Source organism: Parasteatoda tepidariorum, chromosome X2, assembly GCF_043381705.1.
Source record: "Parasteatoda tepidariorum isolate YZ-2023 chromosome X2, CAS_Ptep_4.0, whole genome shotgun sequence".
NCBI lineage: Eukaryota > Metazoa > Arthropoda > Arachnida > Araneae > Theridiidae > Parasteatoda > Parasteatoda tepidariorum.
In genome coordinates this window covers 6,088,430-6,112,311 of record NC_092215.1, presented here as the reverse complement: position 1 = coordinate 6,112,311, position 23,882 = coordinate 6,088,430, and the positions used below count along the sequence as shown (strand labels likewise).

General features: G+C 29.5%; 1 protein-coding gene across 1 annotated transcript; it reads left to right on the top strand.

Annotated features, from left to right (window-relative positions):
• Nucleotides 1–3,514: 3,514 nt before the first annotated feature.
• Nucleotides 3,515–23,298, top strand: LOC107439757 (thymidine phosphorylase-like; the record flags this gene model as incomplete). Its single annotated transcript, XM_043055887.2, is given in 7 exon segments — nucleotides 3,515–3,717; nucleotides 5,894–6,122; nucleotides 10,420–10,538; nucleotides 16,906–17,062; nucleotides 17,697–17,918; nucleotides 19,990–20,115; nucleotides 23,051–23,298. Coding segments are annotated over 7 exon segments (1,220 nt in total), but the record flags the coding sequence as incomplete, so codon positions are not given.
• Between the last annotated feature and the right edge of the window lie 584 nt (nucleotides 23,299–23,882).

The following is a 23,882-nucleotide window of genomic DNA, read 5'->3' as shown; positions in this document are numbered from 1 at the left end:
ATTCTGAATGCATTAAAATGAAAAAAAAAAATTTGACTGTTTTTGACGTTTTTATCCTTTTTGTATTTTTTAGCAAATGAATTTTTTTTTTTTAAAAACGACCACCTGTATCAAAAAATTAAGAGAACTCATTATTCCATTAATGAGTTCATTATTCTACGTATGAAAAGTATATACGAATACTCATTATGATTACTCATTACGTATGAATACTCATTACGTATGAAAACTCATATGTATGATTACTACTACGTATGAATACTACTACGTATGAATACTCATTATTCTTTGTATGAAAAACTCCTAAATAATAAAATGTTTGTACAGTGCGAAAAAAAAAAAAAAACGGATCACCCTGAATAACTTTTGATCTAATGATAGGATCTTGACATTCTAGGACTATTTCTTAATGGCTCATGGGGATGATTTCAAATATGCTAATTAATAAGTGTAGACGATATTTTAATTAACGAAATCAGACTCAAAAACGTATTTTCTCTGAATAAACATTCTTGTTTTTCGACGGATTTGGATTTTTGACCGCCAAAATATAAGAGGTAGCTTCCATCTGGGAGATATGGTTCCAACAGTTTGGACAGGAGAGCGCTCCAAAGTTTGGAACCCTTAATGTAATTTTAATTTTTGGGTATTTTGCTATATTTCGAGAACTATTTAAGCGAATTGAAAATTTTACACACGCAATTATGAAATTTGCTTATCCAAAGTTAATTCCATGCAAAAAATAACTTTTAATAAATATTTATTTTTTATATTTAATTATTTATTATATTTTTCATTTATATTTAATTATTTATTATATTTTTTATTTATATTTAATTATTTATTATATTTTTTATTTATATTTAATTATTTATTACTTAATATTTATTATTTAGTAAATATTTATTATTTTTCTTATTTAAGAATGGTAAAAAAATTTTTGGATTGCAAAGCTTGCAATTTTTGCCTCATTTTAAAGAAAGTATTTTTAGATGGCAAAATACGGAATTTGAGCTAAATCGACTGAATATTTCCTGATAAATGGAATTTTAAGTATCTGTATTTTTTGTAATTTAATTTCTCAGGAACTATTTTAACAAATTTACTCATTTTTTCCCATTTCATTTATTTTTGCATGGAATTATCTTTGGACGAACGAATTTTATAATTGTACGTAAAAAAGTTTCATTTCGCTTTAAATTTTCTCGAGCTATAGCGAAATACACAGAAAGTAAAAATGATATTACGGGGTTCAAACTTTAGATTGTTCTCCGGACTAAACAATTGGGTTCATATTTGCACGATTGCGGCTGGCTCTTATATTCTGGAGGTTAGAAATCTGAATCCGTCGAAAAATGGTATGTTTATTCAGAGACAGTACGTTTTTGTGCCTGATTTCGTAACTTAAAATATCGTCTGCACTTATTTATCAGCATATTTGAGATCACACCCTCGAGCCATTAAGATTGAATCCCAGAACGCGAAAATCCGATCATTAGATCAAAAGTTATTCATGGTTGTCCGGTTTTTTTGGCACACTGTACGCATCTATATATATTGTATTGATATTTTTCATTGTTACCTACCATTTTGGTTTAAAAAATGCACCGTGCTTAGAATTTAGTTTTATATACGTCTATGATATCGATAAAGGAGAAAATCTATAGAACTTCTGCAAACTCAATTCTAAAAAAAGGAACGTTTGAGTTCCCATTTCCTTCTTTTTAAAAAATAAAAACGTTTTTTTAAAAGGTTGTCAAACATGAAGGTATTAAGATTTATGAATATTAAAATTAAGCTCGATTTTCAGCACTTTTGTTATTCGCTCAATAAGATGATTATGGTTACAGAAAAGAGTTAAATGAAAACGTTAACTCACTGTATATATATATATATATATATAAGCATCAGATTTAAATGTATAAATGTTTCTTTAAATTCTGATGTGTCTTAAAGCTGGGAAAGAAATTCATTAGGTATTATCTACACTTTTTTTTATTTAGTAGAGATATTCAATGTACATTTATTAAGTAATCCAGTATGTATTGAGCTATCGAATGGCAAATTTCTACAAGGCCAATGCCTGCATTTTAGCATCACGAAAATCATCAAACAAATAAACATCATAAGAATCCTAGAATAATAGAATCATATCACGAAGGCCATAAAAATCTCATTTTATGACTCACATGGAAATTATTCGAAGTAATATTCGACAATCAAGCAAAAATTTTGTATGCAAATGGAATTTAAGTTTAGAAAATGATGTCTGAAAATTTTATTCTATTTCGTAGCAGTTTTATAGTTATAGATTGTTTGAAATTATGATTTTTACCCAGAATATGAAGCTAATTTCCATTTGCCTACAAGAGTTCTATCACCTACAATAAGTATACTGGGTGATTTTAAAAAGATGGGAAAATTTTTAGGAAGTGATAGTACACATCCAGACAAACAATTTTTATCAAAGAATGCATGGTCGAAAACAAAACGCAAAGGTGCTGGCTCATTTGGAAAGTTTTTTCATGCAAACGAGAAAGCTCTATTCCTATTGCGAGTTACTGCGCTATGTTATTTGTCGCCAAGCTTTCGGCCGCTGCAGGGAAAGTTCGCGTATCTTTTCTTCGCCGTTGTACCTGCATAGCCGCTGCCGATCACTGTTTTGAACACTTATGGTAATCACATGCCATTAAATTTGCTTTTATAACTTAACTTCATCGTTCTTTGTGTGTTTTTGCCTCATTAAAGAACATAAACTTTGACGCCCTCTAGCTTTATATTATTTACCTACCCATTAAGTATTCTGTTAGACACGAATTTTCATGTCGAAATCTGACGAGATCCAGCATCCGAAAGATTTAAAAAAAAAAAAAAAATCGAAATACCAAAAAGAAAAAAATATTCCATTTGGATCTCTTTTATTCTTTTTTAGCAAACTACAGTAACTAGCCAAATTATAAGACTCACTCTAAAATTCTATGTAAAATCTTAATTATCAGGTGATACTATACAGCTCTATTGTTTTTATGTGATTAAAACCGGTTTGCATTTGTTTACGTTAGTGTACTAATTGGTAAAATTAGACGATATATAATATAAATTCAACGATTGGATAAATTAGACGATATATTACATAAATATAGAACCTTTATTATGCCAGGAATTATATTAGTATATTATAATAATTAGATCAAATTATTAGTCACACTGTAGTTTTTAAATAATTACATGTTTTGCACGAGTTTATCTGCAATATTTTCATATTTAAACATACATGTAATGGGTTTTTATTCAGGAGACTTTTTATGTGCTTTCTATTTGTATTTATTCTTAAAGTATTACATTACAATGCTTAACAATTGATAAACGAACGTAAAGAAGTGTAAACCGGTTTTAGCAGCGTAGGAACAGTAAAGCTGTACAGTGTAATTAAAATTTTACATAGAATCTTGAGTAATTTGGCCAGGGACTGTATATTATATACAGTGGGATAATATAGTTCAATATTTTTTAGGAGCAATGTTGATGGCAATCTACTTAAAAGGATTAAATGATTTTGAAACAGCCGAGCTAACCATGGCAATGACGAGTTCTTCTAATGCTTTTGTTTGGCCCGAATCATACAAAGATTTTGTAGTAGATAAACACAGCACTGGAGGAGTAGGAGATAAAATTAGCCTCATTTTAGCACCAGTATTGGCAGCACTTGGCTTGAAGGTATAAATAATTAGTAATTTTTAATTATTATTTTAGGTGTTAGGTGCATCCTTAATACATTTTTAAGAAACCTTTTTCACAAATGTACGTATTAGGGGTTGAAAATTAATATTTTGGCAAGGTAAAAACGCTTTCGAAACTATTTCGATCACTATTGATAGAGATGAGATTAAAAACATTAAAACCTGTTTGATTGCCTGAAAAAACGGAGAGGAGTGGAAACGTGATTATTAAACACCTTCAATTTCAACTGCCAATCAAACAAGTTTTTCTGCTTTTTCACCTAACATGCTCACTACTGATAACTTATATGTTCTTTCCCGGCTTTAGTGTTATTTTGTGACGCACTGTGTTTATATTTCATTCAATTCCTTTTTATAAAGATTTTAAAAATATATATTAAGATCACGTAAGCCCCCAGTATTTACTCAACTGTAATAACTGAACTTATTTGTTAGAAAATTTGGTTAATAGCAAAACTGTTAATTAACCTTTAAACTGGTGTGCTAATTAAGAAAAACATACACAGAAAACCAGTTTCCTGTGTAGGAAAGCAACCAGGATATTTTCGAGGACTAACGTTTAAAGGATTAAATAATAATATTTTTTTTAAGGAATTCATTATGTTTATAAGTTTACACTAGATAATCATTATATACAAAAATAGAATAACTCATATATTTGCCTGGCGTTTCATACACTAAAATGAAGCTATAAATTTTATTTATTTAAAAAATGTGTATTAAGTTATTAAAAATAGAAAAAATTGGAAAAAAATGATGGAAAAAAGAAAAAAAAACTGATTTATTGAGTATTAGAACAAATTAAAGCAGATTTAAAAATACCTGCATATATTTGTGCTTTCGTGAATAAAATGGTTAATTACTTAAACTTTTTTCGACAAAACAACATATTGCTAGTACATTAAAATGAAAGCTTTAACTATCTGGCTGTTCAAGCATTTTCAATATAAAATGCAAATCGACTTCTTTTCTTTTTTATTTGACTAATTTAATTCAATTTTAATTAGATTCGTTTGATCTTTTGAATAAAAATTTGAAAATAATAAAATTATTTTGCGTATTTAAACTAACGCAATGCTATAAAAATTTTCGAGAAATAAGAAAATTACTTTATTATTTTTTTTTCAATGACATGCGCATGAGGACGTTTTTCTAGCCTATAAATCAGTGTTTGCAAATCCTTTTGATTGATAGCAAGTATTATAAAAATTTCCGGTATTATTTACGATAGGTTGTTTGTGCGGGAAAGAACATTTCTTTACCGTTTACATATTTGTAATGAGGTTAAAAATAAAAATAATTATACTTAATTATCCAAAAACTTACATTTGAAACTGAATTAGGATACTTCAAAGAAAATATCCGAGATATTATCTAAAAAAATACTATATTTCTAAAATAACATTTTTGAAAAGAGGAATTATTATACAGTTTGAGAATATTTCAAATATTTCTTATGGTGAATTTTGTGCTGTTTGAGTATTGATATTATAACAATTATTATATTTTGTTATTACATTAAATAGGTATGTCTTGTTATTATTATTATCATTACTGACGCTTATTTTTTGCTTATTAATTTATTTTCGAAGAATTTTGTTGTTTTTTTAAACAAAAAATATTTACAATCTTCTCAAAATGGACTAATCTTTAAAAATATTTTAATGAATTAATTGTCAAGTTAAATAACAAATGTCACGTTAAAAATAAATACAAATGGGAAATACATAAAAAATCTCCTCTGTTAAAACCCATTACATTTATGTTTAAATATAGTAAGAGTATTGCATATAAACTCGTGCAAAACATGCGATTATTAAAACACTACAGTGCGTCTCATAATTTAATCTAATTATTATAATATACTAATATAATACATGATGCAATAAATATTCTATATTTATAAAATATATCGTCTAACTTATCCAATTGTTGAATTTATATTACATATCTTCTAATTTCATCAATTGACACACGAGCGTTAACAATTACAAATTGTTTTAAGTCGCGTCAAAACAATAAAGCTGTTACCTGATAATTAAGATTTTACATAGAATCGTATAGTGCGACTAATGATTTATGTTTCAAAACGACTGTATAAATTGATATTTTAAAACGCAGTTCGATTTTTCATAAGGAATTTTTGATTTCAGGTACCTATGGTATCTGGAAGGTCTTTAGGACATACAGGAGGAACACTTGATAAATTAGAATCGATTCCTGGTTATAGAGTTTCCTTGACAAAACAAGAAATTCAATCAGCATTAGAAAATGTAGGATGTTGTATTGTAGGGCAAACTGAAGATTGTGCACCAGCAGATAAAGTACTCTACCACTGTAGAGAAATTACAGCCACTGTAGATTGTGCATCACTTATTATATGTAAATACTCAATTGGTCCAGAATCATAAAAATGAAACATTCAGGTTACTAATAATTAAAATGAGATGAAATGGGGAACAGTGTTGCACAGTCTCTGGCCATATTATTAGACGCACTATAAGATTATATGTAAAATCTTAATTATCAGGTGATACTATACAGCTTTATTGTTTTTCCACGGATGAAACCGGTTTGTATTTGTTTACGCTCCTGTATCAATTGGTTAAAGGCCTGTTTACACGGTCCAATTTCTTGAATCCGAGAAATTGGACGGATTTCTCTGTCCAAGAAATTTGATGATTCGTTGACACTATCCAAGTTCCTGAATGTCGCTGATTCGTTGAAAGAAAAACTTGCGCATGCGCATTGTTCATATTCAACATTTTAAAATAATACTTACATAAGTTTAAAATTACTAAATAAATTCAAATAAAATCATAATAACACAAATAAACCGCAACAGATCAATTTATTTGGACTAAAATATATGAAAACAGACAAGAAGATGACATAATTTGCTGCCTGATTGTTGACGTCACAAAACCTAAGACGCTGATTGGTTAAGGGAGAAAAAACTTGGATGGAAAGTAGAACATGCTCTACTATCGTCCAAGAAGTTGGACCAAGTTCTTGGATGTTTGTTTACACGATCAAAGCTCAAAGCAAAGCAAGTTTCCATCAATATCAATCAATCTCTGTCCAAGAAATTGGATCGTCTAAACAGGCCTTAACAATGTAATGCGATACGTTAAAAATAAATAGAAGTAGGAAGTATATAAATATATAAAAAATCTCCCGAATACAAATCCATCACATGTATGTTTAAATATAAAAGTCAAATCATGCTATTACTAAAAAACTACAGTGAGTCTAATAATTTGATCTAATTATTGTAGTATACTAATATAATGCTTGATATAATGAATATTCTATATTTATATATTATATCGTCCAATTTATCTCATCGTCAAATTTATGCTACATATCGCCTAATTTAAGCAATTGATACACTAGCGGAAACAAGTTTCAGTCACATAAAAATAATAAAGCTGTATAGTATCACCTGATAATTAAGATTTTATGTAGAATCTTATAGTGCGTCTAACAATTTGGTCAAGGACTGTAAATCAATTTTAAGTTTTTTTAATGTTGAAAATAATAATTAACTTTATGAGAAATGTATTATATTTTTGACCTATTTATAATATTTTGTGAACAAATTCTGTCCCATACATTAAAAAAAAAGTTTTTTAAATTAAGAAAATTCAGTCCACATTACAAGGTGGAGTTGTTACTTGAACCAACATGCACTGTACTTTAGAGTTCTCAAATTGTGTTCCTCAGAAGTCTCGTGAGTTAGTACTTTTTACAGTAAGTGTTTGAACTCTCTGATTATATTTAGATCCGACATATAATTCATAATTCATTTAATTTTTCGGCTACCCTCAGAAAATTATTTCAAGTAAAATGCCAATGAAATAAAAATTACAGTTTTTAAGAGAATATAAAATATTTCTAATTTCAATATATGGAACATATTATGAAATAAATGAGTATTTATAAATAGTATTGGGAGTACAAATTAGTTCGGTCCGTTTTTTTCGCAGTCAAAAATGCATTAATTTTTGAACAAAATGAATAAACAGATTAATCAAAGTATTGTCCATCTCTGGCTACAACTTTTTCTCCCCTCTCGGGCAATTTTCGAATTCCATCTCGAAAAAATGTCTCGTTGTTTGAGGCGATCCAAGTTAGGGGTCAATTTTCTATTTCTGCCAAAGAAGTGAACAGCTGACCTGCCAAATCATGCTGCATCCGTCGGAACAACCAGTAATCAGAAGGTGCAATGTCCGGTGAATCCGGCGGGTGCGGTAAAATATCCCATTTGAGCGTTTTCAAATAATTTTTCACGCTTTTTGCGACATGATGCCGACCGTTATCATGTAGAAGAATAAATTTTCCATGTCTTTGCACGTATTCCGGCCATTTTTCCTAGTAATGCATGGTTCAAACGAATCAATTGTAGCCTATGCCGATTGCCCATAATGGAATCGCCAGTTGTAACAGCTCATAGTACACAACATTATTCACCATTCTTCTTTCATCATTCACCATTCTTCTTTCACCATTCACCATTCTTCTTTAACCATTCACCATTCTTGAAATGTCGAAACCATTCCCTACATGATTTATCAGTTGGAGCATTGTCACCATAAACTTCTACAAGCATTCGATGCGTTTCAGCTGCACTTTTCTTGAAATTAACGCAAAAACATAAAAACCTCCCGCAAATGGTGCTTAGTTATCGCAAAATTTGACATATTCAGCGAAGTAAAAAACATGGCTTTTGTATGAAACTTAAAATGATATAAACTGAATATTATTGACAGATGTCTAACCTCTCTGAAACCATCGAAACCAGCTGTCACTATGAAAAATTCATAACAGCCAGAGCCATCTTTTGAAAACGGACCGAACTAATTTGAACTCCCAATACATTAGTATTTCCTATCGCGCTTTTCAAATCAAAATGAAATAATTAAATTCGTTAAAAAGACATATTTTCTTAATAGCCATTTTCAATGCTATTTTATTATATTATGTTTATTTTATTAATTTTCAGCTTATCTATATCCTAAATAAACAAAATCATAACTAAACAAGATACAGGACTGCAAATTGAACTGTCAAACGTAAAAACTAACTTAAGTTTATTTATGATAAAACGGTAAAAAATCTTCATTCCATTAATTAAATATATAAAAATAGTCTTGTATAGGTTCTAACGTTTAGAATTGCCTTAATAAACTTTATTTATAAAGTCCTGGTTCCACCGAAAGAAAGTTGCTTGTTTCAGATTCCGTAGCCGAAAAAATTGGGAATCGTTGCCTGAGAGAATTAGATGTTGCTCTATGGATAACACCCATTTTGAGTTCTTTTTTTAAACTTGTAACACTGTTGCACATACATGTATGAGCTGATAGAATTTGGATAGTCATGCAATTAAAAGTTATTTATCGTATTGCCCGTATGAGCTAAAATAAATCAAGTTAATAGTAAATGTAATTTCGGAATATATTTTATTACAATTTTTCACAAATTTATAGCTTTGCTATGAACATAAAAATGTTTACAGATTTTTATTAGATTCCTATTCAGCATATTTGGCACGACAGTCCTGGGTGGGTCAATGCCTTCTGCTGAAGAGTCTTCCATTACAAACTATTTTCAGATCTGGACTGCTAGTTTCTTTCATCCTAATCACTCTAAAATCTGATTCTACAGAATCGAGTCATCGTTGTTTTGGTCTTTCATTTTTTCAACTAGTGAAGAGCTTTGACACAAAAATTTTCTTTACTGGATTTTTTTCTTCATACATTCTGCCAATTAGCCTTATTCATTAGTTCTTTTAACTTTATTACTATAGATGATAACTAGCTCTTTAAAAATTCTATAAATTTTTGCGTTAAAGCGTTTTTGCCAAAGGTTATTTTGTGCCTTTTTTGAGTTTTTATTTAAAGGTCAGGTTTCTAAACCATACATTAAGACTGCCTTAATGGGAGTTTAATGGCTTAGTCCTTAGGGAAATATATTTCGGAAAATTAGACCTGTTGCATATACACTAGACTGGATTAAGGTACAATGCAGAGATTGGTCCAAGATACAAGCATACACAAGTAATATTTTTTCTTAAGAAAATAATATTTTACCTTAAGGACATAGGCATTTTTGTACTTATCTTCTACAAAATATCTTCTTCAAGTATCTTCTACAAAAAAAAGTACTCTGTACATACAAGGTAACAACTTAATACGCAAATTTTAGTACCTTTGCTATAAATGAAGTTGAAAATGCGAATACATTAAGGGTCGTAATTTAATATAAAAGTGACGGAAGAAAACGCTAGTGAAATGTAACGAATTGTAACGGAATGTAGTGAAATGTAACGGAAGAAAAGCTAGTGAAGAGGGCGGTATTAAAACCATTAAACTTGGTTAATTGCTAAAGGAAATTTATAGGTGATTCTAATGATTCTTTTTTATCTTCTTTTTGTTATCTTCGGCAATCAAACAAAACTTTATGCTCTACTTACTGTTTCATCATTTGTGCTGATGCGTTTGGCTTCGTTGGTATTTTTGTTCTCGAATTTTTATAAAATTGCGACCCCTTATAGCCATATGGTGAGTCCAAAAAAAATTCATCATTATTTGCTGACACACGTTAACTTTAAAGCGTGATTCTTAAGTAATTATTGAAAAAATATTATTAAGTTATAAAAATTTCAACTTTTTTACAGCTTCCATTTCATCGAAAAAATTGAGTGAAGGTCTTAATTCATTAGTTTACGATGTTAAGTATGGGAAAGGCTCAGTTTTTAAATCAAAAGAAGAAGCTCTAGATACTGCTAAAAGCCTGGTAAGTAATAATTTTTTTTTTAAATAAGTTGACATTCATTGAGAAAAACTGCTCTCCAAAAAATTAACGCAGTTAATAACTGCAGAAAATTTAAAAAAATATTGCAGTTTGAAGTTGATTTGGCTATTTTTGTAGAATGATTGAGATTGAAGAACTATAAAATTATTGCAGTTTGTAAAGTGCAATAATTTTGTGCAGTTATATTAACCTCAAAAATTCTGCAGTGAATATGCAGTAGTTTAGACTTCAGAAATTTTGTAGTGAAATCGGCTAAATCACTGCATTTTTTCACGGATAATTTTCATGCGATGGAAAATGACTAATGATAGAGACCTGATTGCTTCTGATTTTAAAACCAATACTCTTGTGTACAATGTTTCTAAATAAAACGCTCTGAAATTTACAAAAGTAACATACATCAGTTTACATAAATTTTTTCATCAAAAACGAGTTGACCAATTATTTCAAATTTCAAATTTTTACATTTAAAACTGCGTACATTAACACTGTCTTAAAATCAAACATTTTCAACTCATTTTTAAAAAGGAATAAAATAGTAGTAATAAATAATAACGAACTGTTTTTTGCGCGGAATTATCTTTAGGCAAGCAAGTTTTATAATAGTCTTAAAAAGCCTTTTTTATTCCCTTTCTGAGTTATGGCAAAATACGCAAAAAGTGAATTTAACATTAACTCCAAACTTTTGACCACTCTACTGACCAAACTATTTGGACCATATTTTGTTGATTGTATGTCATATTTTGAGCTACAAAAATCTAAATTTGTCTTAAAAAAGTTATGTTCATTCAAAGAAAGTACGTTTTCGTGTCTAAATTCGTAAGTTGAAGTATTGTCTGCACTAATTAATTAGCATATTTAAAGTCTGACCCTTAAAGTACTAATTTTGTTACCTAATACGTGAATGTTCATTCTATTATCACGTCAAATTGTGTAAAAAGTGTACTGAATTTTTATTTAGAATTTTTATTTCATCAAATGCTAAAAATTTTTATTTAGGTTTTAATGAAAAGTAGTTCACCTCGCATGTAGGTCGTTTTCCCTAAAAGTAATTAAATTTATTTCCGTGTCTGGATTTTTTTATAGACTAATAACAATCGAGGACACACTCTGATTTTATGCTGTAGCTTCTATAAAAATATCTACAGTAATAAACTTTTATTACTACCTTTAGATATAATAAAATTACAGCTACCTTTCAGAACTGCTTGAACCTCTCAACATGAAATGATATGAACTAAGATCTGACCAGTTACAGAAATTATTTATTTGATTAATAAATACATATTTGTAAACGTTACATGGCACTATGACAATATATGTTGAATATAACATGCCACTGAATACATTAATGAAAACTTTATGTTCAGTTTTAATTCTATTCAAAAGTATAAGTAATTTAACATTTACATACAAAATTATTTAGTTGCATGATATAGAATTTTTGTTAAATATAACACGGTACATTAATCCGAAATTAAAATATGCAACGTAAAATACATAATGGATATCATTAAAAACTAGTAGCAAAGTTTTTTTGTGAATTTTTGAGAACTTTAAGTGACTATTAATAGATACGTTTCGAATGATAGACTTCATATCCACTAGTTTAAATGCTGCTGAACTATGTAGTGGATAAGTTTAATCTAGAGGATTAGTATAATTCAGTAATAATGTAATCGGCTAGATGGCACAAGAGCCGAGATTGGCTATACTGCACCAAGTTTAAGGGACATTAAGAACTTTAGGAAAGTTGATTAAATGATGCCATAAATTAAGTTGGACCTAAGGAAAGAAAGATACCTACGACACTAATTTGAAAGATTTATTCATTCAAAGAAGATATCATAAAAGGAAATAATGCAGGTCTAACTACCAATATTTATAAATATCTTTGCAATCCAACGCGACATAAAAACATTTTTTAAACTTCAAAAAGCAGTTTCAGTTACATGAAATTACTTTCTGTTGTTGAATGCCTCATTCCAAAATCCAATTAAGAAATGACGTCATCAACTTTAACAGATTTGTTTAAATTTATATGCCTTAATTACTTAATATGTTGTTTTTTTTTTATTTATTCCTTAATTAATAAAAGGGAATATTTCCAAGTGTTTAAGTTTTATCATTTTAAAATGCTATTAAATCAGAACAACAATTTGAAAAGTTTGGAAATACGAAATATGTTTGAAAATACGTCCTACTTCTACAGTTGATGCAAATTAAATAAATAAAATTTAAAAAAAACGATCGATTCACGAATGCTGTAAAGTTTGCTTGATACCCTGTAATCTTGTTTCATTTATAAGGATGCTAATTCCCTTGTTAACGGCATTAGTTCCTTACAACCTCTGTATAGCGCGTGGAAATACATAATACATATATATATATATNTATATATATATAGTCGTCCCTGGCCAAAATTTTAGACCCACTATAAGATTCTATATAAAATATTAATTATCAGGTTATACTATACAGCTTTACCATTTTTATGTGACTGAAACCGGTTTGCACTTGTTTACGTTAGTGTATCGATTGGTTAAATTAGACGATATATAATATCAATTTGACTATAGGATACGTTAGACGATATGTTATATAAATATAGAATGTTTATTATATGAAGAATTATATTAGTATATTACAATAAAAAAATAAAATTATTAGATGCACTGCAGTTCTTTAATAATTATATGATTTGCACGAGTTTATATGCAATGCTTTTATATTTAAGCATTCATGTAATGGGTTTTTATCCGGGAAATTTTTGATATACTGATATAGTTCCTATTTGTATTTATTTTTAACGTACTGCATTACAATATTAACCGATTGATACAGGAGCGTAAACAAATGCAAACCGGTTTCATCCGAGTAAAAACAATGCAGTCGCATAGTATCACCTGGTAATTATAATTTTACATGGAATGTTATGTCTTATAATATGGCCAGGTACAGTATCTATGTTTGCTCAGAGAAAGTACACTTTTGTGTCCGACTTTACAATTTTTTAAAATATTTTCTTTAATAATTATTTACCTTATTTATGGTCAGTACAGGAAATATCCCATAATTAGATTTAAAATTATTCAGGGTGTTCACTTTTTCTTTTGCGTACTGTTCATCAGATTTCGCATACTAATTACAATCATGAAATTAATGAAATTGAAGGGCTTGCCTCAGTATACTGATAAACCATTTTTACAATGGTGACATTTTTTATATCAAAATGTTTCTCCGTATTGTTTCTAGGTAGGCATATCTCAGGTTTCAGAAATTTTCGCTAGATAATAACTCAATGCGCAGAAATATATAATGGCATGCATAGAATTCGAAGAATTTTAAAATGTAGCTTACATTCATTATGTAGCTTAGAGCGTTTCACTTCTAATTTAGCACCAAAAAATCACGATTTTTTCGGTCATAGACACGTTTATAACCTTTACTCTGTATTTGCAGTTTTTAAAATATACTGCGTTTATAATGGTGTAATGCATCTTAAATCACGATGTAATAAATTTCTACGAAGCTAATAAATAGTAACAAACAAAAATAAAGAATACATGACTTGAAAATTAGTTCTTTTATCAGTGATAAAATGTTTATTTAAAAAAATTGTTGAATCATATATCACTTATTTACACACATCAGAAGCAAAAGCAAAAAATAGTTATAAAAACAGAACCGTTAGGACTTGCTGATACAGAAAAATTTTGAGACATTTTTTCAATGTTGAATTAATGATAACATAGTCTGAGTGATAATGCTTAGCAAACATTTGTCATGTATCTCGATTCTTATTAATAAACTTTTTAGCTATGTGTGCTCATTTTATAACTTCTATACAATACTTTTATCTTTCTGTTATCTATAAGTGATAGAGTAAGCTACAGTTTTCAAAGCGTTTTTTTCCATTCATTAAAGCATGTCCTATATTTTAACTTTTTTTTAAAAAAATTGAAAAATTTTATTTTATTTTATAACTGTAGTTGAAAAGTTGACGACTATAATTGTTAAATTCCGTAGCCTTGTAATTTTGAACCCAATCCGGAAGACAAGGGAACTCCTAGGTCAAATATTGGGGGAAATTTGCCTTTGTTGAGGAATTTTTCAATGGAACTAACCCGAATTAGTGTTATATGGAGAGGAAAACCACGAAAACTTCTCATAGTTAGCTTGGTGGTAAGAGGATTCTAACCAATTACTCGTCTACCATTGAGTATATTTTCTTTAGTACCGTGGTTGGTGCCACCCGGAAGTCGTATCGACCAGTCGACACTGAGATTTGAACCGTGTCTCCTCATTCGGAGGCTCTATATTCTGAGCCACCACGGCTCATTAGAATCAACAGTAATAAATTAAAATTGATAATTAAATCATAACTTTTTTTAATATGAGCTTTTTCGGAAATATAGAGTTAATTTTTGAAGTCTGTCAATGCCAGCTTTTCTGAAAAGATTTTTTGAATAGATTATGAGGAGGTTTTGAGCTCTTTGAGAGATTTTTATGAAAAGATTATTTTTATTTCAGAAGTCTGTCTGCATCGGCACAATATTTTATTAAGAAAGAATATTTTTTATAGAATTTTATTTGCCCAAAAATTAGTTTTAGAAATCTGCTTTCACCAGCAAAATATTTCGATGTGAAAAGTTTTTTTTATCGAATTTTACTTAAACATTTTATTAGCTAAAAATCAGTTGCAGAAGACTGCCTGCACAAGTATAGTATTTTTATGAGAACAAAATTTCTTTTATCGAATTTTATTCAAACATTTTATTAGCTAAAAATCAGTTGTAGAAGACTGCCTGCACCAGTATAGTATTTTTATGAGAACACAATTTCTTTTATCAAATTTTATTCAGACATTTTATTAGCTAAAAATCAGTTGTAGAAGACTGTCTGCACCAGTATAGTATTTTTATGAGAACTAAATTTCTTTTATCAAATTTTATTTAAGCATTTTATTAGCTGAAATTCAGTTGTAGAAGACTACCTGCACCAGTAGTATTTTTATGAGAACAAAATTTCTTTTATAAAATTTTACTTAAACATTTTAATAGCTAANTTTATTTAAACATTTTATTAGCTAAAATTCAGTTGTAGAATACTGCCTGCACCAGTATAGTATTTTTATGAGAACAACATTTCTTTTATCAAATTTTACTTAAACATTTTAATAGCTAAAAATCAGTTGTAGAAGTCTGATTTCACCAGTATAAATTTTTTATGAGAAGAAAATAATTTTTGTGAATTATATGTAAACATTTTATTTGCCAAAAATTATTATGAGTTTGCTAACACCAGCACGTATTTCTTATGAGGATAAAAAATGTCCCTGTAATAGTTTATTACAACATTTAACTCGCCTAAACTTTTGTCTTGTCAAAAGAGAATGAGTAAGCGCCATAACAATTAAATCACAAGTGATGACACAGGTGAGTTCCGAGTAATATGCCTTAATATTACTTTATTAATGCGGATTAGTTCCAACAAAAAATCCTCCACGAAGGCAAAATTTCTCCCAATATTTGATCCATGAGTTCATTTGTCTTCTTGATTGAGTTCAAAATTACAAGACTACGGAATTGAACATTAGTAGTCGTAAACCCGAAAATTGGGTCAGTTGTTCAACGACGGTTGCAAAATACAAAATGGCTATAATTTGAGTCGTGATGGCTCAGGGGATAGAGCTTTCCCCTTCCAGTAAAGTGAACCGGGGTTGAATCCCAGCGATGACTGGTTGATACGAATTCCACATCCAGCTTGCACCGACCACAGTGCTGATGTAAAATATCCTCAGTGGTTGTCGGATCATGGGTTAGAGTTCCCTTACCGTCAGGGTAACCGTGGGTGGCTTTCGTGGTTTTTCTTTTCATGTTACGCAACTTCTGCAACAGCTGTGTGAATTACTAGCATCAAAAAGTCCTCAATGAAAACTAATTATCCCAACTTTTAATTTAAGTGTTCCCTTATATTCTGGGTTCAAAATTACAAGGCTACGTATCAAAAACTGGTTCTATTGTTATAAAATAAGATAAAATAATAGATCTCGTGAAAATATTTTAGTTTGAATGGTCTGACATGCAGCTGTAAAAATTATTTCGAAGTTTATATAGTCAGCAGCTCCATCTGTTGACAACCTTTGAATTTAATTTTGAAAAATTCGTAAGAAAACTATTTACTCAGAGGGAAGTAGCAGACCCAGTTTATTAAATAGTTTAAATGAAAATGCTTGTGAACACTCAGTTGATAGTAATCATTTTATATTTTTGTGCTATTTCAGTTGATTGTTTGGTGAAAAAAAATTGTGTGTTCATCAAATTCTTTTAATTATTGTAAATATTAGGTTAATGCATCGAAGAGCGTTGATGTTGTTGCTTTGTTAACATCAATGGAAAATCCTCTTGGAAGGAATAGTGGGAATTCTTTAGAAGTATTGGAATCGATAGAATGCTTAAGAGGAGGAGGGCCTGACGATATCTTACAGCTTGTAACTGCCTTAGGTATGAATCTACATTTCATTTTCTTTTTACTATTTACTTCCTTAAGACATTTTCATTGCACAAAAATAGGCTTAAAAACAATTGTTATTTGTGATAATTGTACTGCAGATGCATTATAAGATTCAATGTAAAATCTAATTTATCAGGCGATACTATACAGCTTTATTGTTTTTACGCGACTGAAACCGGTTTGCACTTGTTTACGTTGGTGTATCAACTATTTAAATTCGACGATATTTAATATAAATTCAATGATTGGAAAAATTTGAAGCTATATTATATAAATATAGAATATTTATTATATCAGGTATTATATTAATATATTATAATAATTCGACAAAATTATTAGACGCACTGTAGTGCTTTAATAATTGCTTGTTTTGAGCGAGTTTATGTGCGATACTTCTTAATTATACATACATGTAATGGGTTTTTATTCAGGAGATTTTTCATATACTTTCTATTTTTATTTATTTTCAGCGTATTGCATTACAATGTTAACCAATTGATACACAATAATAAAAAAGTGCAAACCGGTTTCAGTTGTGTAAAAACAATACTTACTTTTGTTTTTACACAAGTTTACTTTTAAAGAAATAGTGTTTTTTACTATAAACTTATTGTATTTTAATAGGTGCTGAACTTTTACACTCTACCAAACACCTTGAGCGAGAAGTAGGTGCAAAACATATATCTGAAGCACTGAAAAATGGAGAAGCATTAAAGAAATTTTATGATATGATTACATTCCAAGGGGTTTCGAAAAGCATTGCACATGAACTTTGTTATGGAGATTCTTCACAAGTTTTAAGAAAAGCACCTTACCAGACGAATATTACTTATTCTGGCTTTGAAGGTAATGTGATTCTTTTATGGCATTATTTTTATATGTATTTCAATGTATGACATACTGAAACAGTCAGTATGTCATACATTGAATTGTATACATACATTGTATACAATTACATGTATACATACAATAAAATGAATACACATTCAATGCATACTTACATTGAACTATTTCATAGTTTGAAAAGCATATCATGTGAACTTTTTTATGGAGATTCTTTCCAAGTTTTTAAAAAAGACACTTTACTTTTTTTAAAAATACATCTAAAACTATTTCACAGTGCTTGCGAGTAAATTATTTTTAAAAAGTTGGAAACTGCGTAAACTCGAGAATGTAATTATCTAATCCTTGATGCAATTCCCTTTAATATATAATTATATACAAAGTAATTTTTAAAGGTTAATAAATTTACAAATGCGCTATAATTCTGGGCTTTTCTTCACATTTTGAAATTAATTTTACTGTTAATTTAGTGTTTGTTCTTAGTTTTTGAATATTGTTTAAGACATTTCAATTATACCATCTCACATAATTTATGATCTGAATACTCTAAGACGCTCCTTACTACTATAATTCTATATTTTTAGAATCCTTGTGAAAAATGAATTTAAAGAAAGAAAATATCAGAAATAGCAAATAAATATTTATTATTGCAATTATTATTATATCAATATCAATATACAGTCCCTGGCCAAACTATTATACGCACAATAAACTTCTATGTAAATTCTTTATTGTTTTTACCCGACTGAAACCGGTTTGCACTTGTTTATGTTCGTGTATTATTTGGTTAAATTTGACGATACATAAAATAAATTTGACCATTGGATAAATTACATGATATGTTATATAAAATATGGAATATTTATTAAATCAGGTATTATATTAGTATATTATAATAATTCGACCAAATTATTGAACGCATTGTAGTGTTTAAATAATTGCATGTTTTGAACGAGTTTATATGCAATACTTTTATATTTAAACAGCATGTAATGGGTTGTTATTCGGGAGATTTTTATATACTTCCTATTTGTATTTATTTTTAACGTATTGCATTGCAGTGTTAACCGGTTAATACACGAACGTAAACAAGTACAAACTGGTTTCAGCCATACGAAAATAATAAAGCTGTATAGTATCACCTGATAATTAAGATTTTGAATAGAATCTTTAATGCGTCTAATAATTCGTCTAATAATTTTTCAATCTAAATTTTCCGTCTTAGTGATTCGTCAGGTTTTCATAACATTTTTTTCCGCGCTTAATTATCAATTTTCGACTCTTAATGCGCATATTTTTTTAAATAATTTTCGGCAAGGTTCTACAAATGTATATTAACGATATGGATTAAGGAAAACTTCGCGTAGGAGGATTCCAGTAATTGTTTTATATAATTTCGAATATTCTACACATATAGAGTTAAAAGTTTTCTACAGAGCATCAAATTTGAGTTATTTAGACTGAAGCATGTCAAAATAAGAGTTCTTACGAACTTTGGGATATTTCTAACATCAATATAGTACCGAAGCATTTGAGTAAGTTTCAGAAATGTTCGACTTAAAAAAAATTCCAAATAATAATAATAATAACGATGATACTATCACTGAATAATAAAATTACATCTCTGTAAGTAGAATATGCGTCTCAAGATTTTATGATTTCCCACTTTCCTTACTTTTACAATGGGTTTGGCTAATCTTATTTTTTTCAACTCAAGTTCTTACTGAAACATGCTGTCGTGGGAAAAAAAGAAAAGATTTACAGAAACCATGATAATTGAGAGGCGAAAAGAGTGGAGAGTGGGAAAATTGTGTAACCTTATGCTATACATAGTACCCTCTACTACAATTGCGTAGGCCCATATTATTTACCACGACTACAATTTACAGTTGTTTATAGTTCCGTAATATGTTCCTTTCTTGCAACATCGTGAAATAAATTATAAACAACTTAAATGTGGATTTTAAAATTGTCCTAAGTGAGGAATAATGTACTATAATTGAACTATAATTGCGCAATAATATACTATAATGGTTAATTCTAGTTTAATTTCAAAGTTTTTTTTCTTCTGCAGGTTACATCGAAAACATTGATCCATTAAAATTGGCTAACATATGGAAAGAAGAAGAATATATAAGTCAGAATAATCCTGGTATTGGTTTCACTCTTCTAAAGGCTATTGGAGACAAAATATGCAAAGGTTTCTTTAGCATTTATTATTTAAATTATTACTGAGATCTAAATTTGCAAATTGCAAGAGACAGGCATATAGCACTAGAATCATGCAGTTATATTATTAATCATGAAAAACTGACATATAAATTACCTTAAAATTTATAAATACAGTACTAATTGAACAAAAAAGCTTTGTATCAGCAACGAAAATTTGTTATGCGAATTTTAGTTTCTTGTCTCTCTCAGAGATAAAACTCTCACTTTTGTCGATTCAGCAATCCTTTAGCAGTAGTTCGCTAATTTTGAGAATCATTTCTTCACGAAATTGCATGCTTTGTGACGATAAGCGAGCTCACAAATTTATGATGAAAATGTTTCCGCAACTGGAAACGTTATCGCAATGCATTGTGGGAGATTGTTTACTAGAATAAAGACTCTGAATCGAAAATAAAGTTTCAAGTTAAGCTGAACGGGCTGTACAGTGGTCACGGAATTGACCTCGTATTAGGAAGATCCGAGGTTCAAATCACGCAGCTGGAGTGTGTGTAATACACCTTTCTGTTTTTCATCTGTTGTGTCACTTGTATGAGGCCCACGTAAAGGTGATTTTACGAAAAATTAGATGCATCAGGAACTACAAGACTGATTTTTCTAATTTTTTTTGTTCATAAAAATAGAATGACGAAATATTTTTTTAATTTTGTAGAAATTCGTTTTCTCGAAGAAGTGACGATAGTTATTTCATTAATTTGCCGAAATTTTTGCTCGGAGCATTTCTTTGTTTTTAACGAAACCGAAGAAAGTTTCGTGATATTTGAGTATCCAAATGGATACTCAACAGAATTAACAGAAATTAAAGCAGATTTTAGACTAAATAGTTTCAATATTTTTACTAACGGAATCTAATAAAGTTAAAAAGTATCTCAGAAAAATGTCACGAAAAAAAGCAAAGTTAGAAAATCACGCTAAGTTCGGATCTTATAATGAATTGTTGATCATATAAGCGTAGACTTCTTACGAATTGTTTATGGTTTTTTCACTATGCGGAATTCATATGAAACTTGCTTTGAAATAAAATATGAACATCATATTTTCCGAAAACAGCCATGTTCGCCCAGAAATACTCATAGAAAAGTTTAAATTAAAATCTTGCATAGTCTAAAACACACAATGTTAAAAGCACACATAACTATAACACGCAAAGTTCAAAGAATACGAGTATATAGCGTAATTATTATTATGAATTCTCTAAAAAATTTTACGATGTATAATTAATTTAAAATTAATTTAGAATCAAAATATGGGTACTACAATTTCTGAAAACTTTTGTAAGAGTCCAGAAATACTTATAGAAAATTTTAAAAAAACAACATCTTATTTAGGTTAACGCACACTAAATTCAGAGCGTAGAAGCCGTTAAAATGATCGTAGACACTGTAAAAAATTTTTAAATAATTTTTTTATAAAGTGGAATTAATCTAAAACTGGTTAATAATTAAATTTTCAGAGCTGAATTCTTTTAAACTGGTATAGAATATGAGCTGCACGTTTTTCGAAAACACCTTTGTATGCTTAGAAATACTCAGAGAAAATTTAAAGGAAAAATCTTAAATAGTATAGCGTTCGCAAAGTTCAAAACACATCGTTTATAGCGTTATTTTAAGGGTAAAAAGTAAAGCATTTTCGAAACAGCCTACTGTGGGCCAGTGGCTCATGTAGGTCAAGGCCCCATAATTTTGTGACAAATGGAATGAACTCATCTTAGCTTAAATTAATCCCTATTAATTAAAAAATAAGAGAAAATATATTACTCCTTTGGTGCCTGCTGCCTATGCTTTCATAGACTTAAGCTATAGCTAATTTATTTTAATCAAATTTACACGATTGATTATTTTATTTTATAACCGGCATTGAACAGTCAGCACAATTCTGAACTTAGGACTATCAATGTTCAACTCCGTAGCCTTGTAAATTTGAACCCAGTGCTAGGGAACCCTGGGTCAAGTATTGGGACAAGCTGGGATGGAACTATCCGCATTTGCGTTACCTGAGAGGAAAACCTCGAAAGCATCCCATGGTTAGCCCAACGGGGCAAGGGGATTTAAACCCATGATCTGTCTACCATTGAGAAAATTTTATGTCAACACTATAGTCGGATCATGGGTTAGAATCCACAAGACGTCGGACTAACCGATCGAGGTTCTTGTGGTTTTCCCTCCATATAACGCAAATGCGGGTTAGTTCCATCAAAAACTCCACCACGAAGGTTAGTTTGTTCCAATGCTTGATCTAGAAGTGTCCTTGCCTTCGGGGTTGGGTTCAAAATCGCAAGGTAACGGAGTCAAACATAAGTAGTTGAAAACTCAGAATTGGGTCGGCCGCGTTGGCTCAAGGAATAGTCCAGGTGACCAACCTGCTGATTAGAAATAAGTAATCAGAGCGATTTAATCACTAACAGTAAGCGTTTCTTAAGCCCAACACTTGTAATTTTTATATTCCTTAATCAACACCCATAATTTTTATGATAAACTTTCTTAAAAATTAAATTCAAAATCTACACTTTGAGGCGTTGCCAACTAATGTATAAGCCAAAAAAAAAAAAAAGAGAAAAAAAAAGAGTTTAATCGATACTTGACAAAACATTAACGAGGAAAATCATCACGAGATCAGAAAGTACCAAAACGTCTTTCATTGCTCTAGAAAATTGAAAAAAAGCGATAGGAAATTATTAGAAACATATCCAAATTTAATTCAGAAGATATTTTTATATCAGCTGTCACAAATATGTATATAATCTTCATCTGTGCTTAGGATTCCAAATTTATCTATAAAGGATGACATAGTAATTTACTGAATATCCCACACACGAAGAAAATTAAAATATATACTTTTTATTTGTAATGCTATCTTTTTTTGTGAAAATTTAAGTGTACTGATTGCAAATATCATTCTTATCTTAGGTGATGCTTGGTTACAGTTCCATCATCATCAGTCAGAACTATTAAAATCTCAAGAAAGAGAACTCCATAGTGCAATAACTGTCTGTTCTGGAAAAGTAGAAAGGAAACTAATTGATAGAAGGATATATTACGAAGGCGATTACTTGGTAGTAAAAGAATTGTAATGTTCCACTAAATTGCTTGCTGCTTCTAATCTTTATAAATAATAATCTTTTAATCTTCATAAATAAATTTTCCGTTTTCGAAAATGTGATCTTTTTCTTTAACCTTGTCGACTTTCGCCAGTGTTAAGCAACAGCATGCTTTTCACATTGTTCAATTCAACGTTTTAACAATTCATTCTATCACAATCTTCATTCTATCACAATATTCAGCTTCCCACCGGTCTGTAGCGTAAAAGCGCCAATCATTGTACTTTGATGAAATACTTTCGAGGCCGCTAGTGCGTCAACTGAGCTGAGGGGTTTGGTGAGATTCTTGCACGCCCATGTGCAACTCTGCTGCATTTTGCAGGATATTCTCAATTTCAATCTACAGTTTCCACCCTCTGATATCGAACCGAAAAATCTCTTCTTCTTATAATGACTAATGTAATCAAGAAAAGAGTTCTTTCTCAGAAACTGGTTATTTTATCATGATCATGAAAAGTCTTTGAAAATTATTTTGCATTTTATTATTGTATATACTGCTTAAGAATATTTTTTGAGTGCTTAAACGGTGCTTATTTTTTGTTGATTGAGTTGTCTACGCACCCTGTTACAAAACTGGACGGAAATTCCGGGAAAAAGTAGACCTGAAATTATTTTTAACGTGCTTATTCATTCACAGTAAA